Consider the following 3920-nt stretch of genomic DNA (forward strand, 5'->3'; position numbering starts at 1 on the left):
ACAGATACAGTCAGTATAAAGTACTGCAGTACAGATACAGTCAGTATAAAGTACAGATACAGTCAGTATAAAGTACAGATACAGTCAGTATAAAGTACTACAGTACAGATACAGTCAGTATAAAGTACTGCAGTACAGATACAGTCAGTATAAAGTACAGATACAGTCAGTATAAAGTACAGATACAGTCAGTATAAAGTACAGATACAGTCAGTATAAAGTACTGCAGTACAGATACAGTCAGTATAAAGTACAGATACAGTCAGTATAAAGTACTACAGTGCCGATACAGTCAGTATAAAGTACTGCAGTACAGATACAGTCAGTATAAAGTACTGTGGACCCTGTGAATCTGGTCTCGGACAGACCAGGCTGTGGACCCTGTGAATCTGGTCTCGGTCTCGGACAGACCAGGCTGTGGACCCTGTGAATCTGGTCTCGAACAGACCAGGCTGTGGACCCTGTGAATCTGGTCTCGAACAGACCAGGCTGTGGACCCTGTGAATCTGGTCTCAGACAGACCAGGCTGTGGACCCTGTGAATCTGGTCTCGGTCTCGGACAGACCAGGCTGTGGACCCTGTGAATCTGGTCTCGGACAGACCAGGCTGTGGACCCTGTGAATCTGGTCTCGGACAGACCAGGCTGTGGACCCTGTGAATCTGGTCTCGGTCTCAGACAGACCAGGCTGTGGACCCTGTGAATCTGGTCTCGGTCTCGGACAGACCAGGCTGTAGACCCTGTGAATCTGGTCTCGGTCTCAGACAGACCAGGCTGTAGACCCTGTGAATCTGGTCTCGGTGGTTATATTTACCACAGCAGTTCGCTGGAGGAGTGGTGGGAGGTGCATCTCTTCTCGTATCTCTTGCGTCCTGCGTCCTCCACGTCCAGGTTCACCTCGTCCCATTTGTCCAGAGGAGAAGACAGACTGACTGTGAAGAGCAACAACAACAGGATGCTTCAGATCTGACGAACTGAACAACAAGAGTAGAAACTGTCCGAGCGTGAAACAGGAAGTTAGAGTCTCATCACAAGTCGGTTTCTACTCACAACTGAGTGACTTCACAGCTGTTAGCGAAATGAACCTGAAGAGAAGCAGCTAAAAACAAACAGCAGCTGACCTGGAGTCGGTTACCGTGGTGATGACGATGTTTACAACACACAGAAAAACCCTTGTTGTGCACTATGAATACTGGCGGCTGTTAATAGTGAATGTGACGTAGTGTAAAAACTCTTTGAGAGGTCGAAAAGACTAGAAAGGCGCTCTACAAATACGGAGCATTTACATTTACATGGACAGCGTCGATACTGACTTGTGGAGTTCCTCAGGGTTCTACTCTGGGTCCTTTATATTTAAAGCTGCATTTTGTTTTATTTGTTGACGGGGTGCGCCGGAACGATCTGTAAACTCCACACCTGACTTGTACTGAACCCGAATCTGTTCATTATCAGTACCTGAGTCCAGTGAGATCCGCTCAGGTGTTCTGGGACTGGCAGGCAGGTGTTCTACCTCCACCTGGATCAGCTCCGTCTCGTCAGGTCTCGTCCGGCATCTCGGGCTCCTCGGGCTGCCCTTCCTCCTCAGAGGGCTCCTCCTCTGGGGGCTCCTCCTCTGGTCCTTGTTGCTGCTGCTGCCCCCGACACTACTGCTCCCGCTACTACCGCCGTTACTGCCCGTGCTGCTCTCCCCCGGCTCGCTGAGGTCCACCAGGTCCAGAGCTGTGGACAGAACTGCAGGACAACAGGATGGAGGCTTAATATTCAGTCTAACAGGTCTGTTTTAGAGGACAAACTGGTGCTGACAGCGTTTCCAAGATATCCTGATACTTTAAGTCTGACTTTATTTAGCCTGAAGCAGAAAGTCCAGATTTCTCAATTTCAGAAAAGCAGACTTTAATTTTTGGGATTACGTGGGATTAAATTTCAATACAGTGTATTTGCTTATATGACAACAGCGCTGTAACTGAAGGAGCTAGAGTTTGTTTTCATCAGCTGTCCCTGGCCAGTAGTTAAAATGGCAACCTAAAAGACAAAAAGCAACGTCCTCAGAACAATAGTCAGACAGGTACGATGCATAACAATTAGTAACAAACAAGTCACTGGATAAAGCACGGCAAGAAAAGACAAACTGAAGGCAGGCAGCTCACATCAACGAGCTCTTCTTCACGTGGGAATGAATTAAACACTTAATCACTGTTGACGACCTAAACAAACACCTGCCAGTTAACACAGGGTTCGATTGTTTTAATCGATCTACATCCCACATGTTCTATTATCACATATGGCAGCAATGTTCATCTGTCCACATACTTTTGGCCATATAGTGCTCTTCTTCTTTAAACACTGATCACACTTGAGGAGGCCATAACTTCCTGTTTGACTGTGCATGGACTGGACTTTTTTATTTGACCTCTGTAATCAGTAACTGAATATTAAGCTGGTTTTATTCTGTGCATTCCTCGTCTGAACGAGCGACCTCTGAAAGTCCTTATCAAACTGTGAAACAGGATCCCACAGTTTGATCTGGACCAGATGAAATTTCAGCCGCCGTCTCCTCCTCTGCTCTTCAGATTGTTTTAATGAAAACACAGAAACACACAAACAGCGCCGGACGTCTGTTTAAGATAATGAGCGAGAGGAGGAGGACGGAGCAGACAGGAGGAGCGGCTGGGTCAGAGGTGTTAATTAATGACCGGTGGACCTGCTGAGTCGGAGGTGACAGATGGGCACAGAGGAGGAGGAGGAGGAGGAGGAGGAGGAGGAGGAGGACGGCCAAGGACACAAAGTTAGAGGTTTGGGAGGAAGCCGAGAAAGAGCCCTCTGTCAGAGGAGGAGGAGGAGGAGGAGGAGGAGGAGGAGGACGAGAAAGAGCCCTCTGTCAGAGGAGGAGGAGGAGGAGGAGGAGGACGAGGAAGAGCCCTCTGTCAGAGGAGGAGGAGGAGGAGGACGAGGAAGAGCCCTCTGTCAGAGGAGGAGGAGGAGGAGGAGGAGGAGGAGGAGGTGGACGAGGAAGAGCCCTCTGTCAGAGGAGGAGGAGGAGGAGGAGGTGGAGAGGGAGATGTGGCAGAATCGCAGAGGAAACATAAAAAGTTGAAGGACAAAGACAGACGTGCGGCTGTTGTTCTAGAGGAGAGAATGGACTGAAAGTAAAAGCCCCGGAGGGAAGATGACCCTCAGCTCTTACTCTACATTATTTTTAGCCACATTAGCAGCTATGCTGCTAACATCCTTTTCAGAATCAGAAAGCGAGATTTAAGTGCAACTCCCCTCAAAGTGCAATCAAATAGAGATACTACGGTAAAAAGAACACGTCCTGGTAGAAAGTGGCAGCAGGACATCGGCCCTGCTGTTCGCTCCAGACGGAAACAGCAGCTTTTGGATGGATGGTGATGAAATGTGCTTCACACCTTCATGTTCCCCCACACGCTGTGAGGGCGCGGCTGCCGTGACGCCGCCCGTTGGTTTGTGCACTGCTGTCAGAGACGCGCCACTCAGTCACATCCTCAGTACAACTCTATGGGGAAAGCCAGTAACGGTAAAGATGGCGGTGATTCCGCCCCTCTCGCTAGAAAGCCAATCGTCTGCTTTAAACAGCCAGAGCGGGAAACATATTTCAGCCAATCGTGTGGTTCCACCGACATAAAGGTCTGTATTACTTCTACTGCGCATGAGCGCGGGAGTGGTGACGCGGAAGTGTAAAAACAGAATCCCTTATAGCTCTGCAGTTTTATAAGCAGCCTGGACTGAACGCAGCAGCTGATACAACAATCGTAATAACAACGAGAGACTTGAGACTTGACTTGGACTCTAGCTCAGAGACTTGGGACTTGACCTGGACTCTAGCTCAGAGACTTCTGACTTGACTTGGACTCTAGCTCAGAGACTTGAGACTTGACCTGGACTCTAGCTCAGAGACTCGAGA

General features: G+C 48.9%; 1 protein-coding gene across 1 annotated transcript in view; it reads right to left on the reverse strand.

Annotated features, from left to right (window-relative positions):
• LOC123966024 (PEX5-related protein-like) overlaps positions 1 to 1729 on the reverse strand; it is a gene marked incomplete at its 5' end in the record, with an annotated part of 8605 nt that extends 6876 nt beyond the window's left edge. The window contains 2 exons of the mRNA XM_046042270.1: positions 813 to 930; positions 1454 to 1729. Coding sequence (XP_045898226.1) covers positions 813 to 930; positions 1454 to 1729 — 394 coding nt within the window. The remainder of the gene's footprint in view (positions 1 to 812; positions 931 to 1453) is intronic.
• Between the last annotated feature and the right edge of the window lie 2191 nt (positions 1730 to 3920).

The sequence above is a fragment of the Micropterus dolomieu genome, unplaced genomic scaffold (genome assembly GCF_021292245.1).
Source record: "Micropterus dolomieu isolate WLL.071019.BEF.003 ecotype Adirondacks unplaced genomic scaffold, ASM2129224v1 contig_12253, whole genome shotgun sequence".
NCBI lineage: Eukaryota > Metazoa > Chordata > Actinopteri > Centrarchiformes > Centrarchidae > Micropterus > Micropterus dolomieu.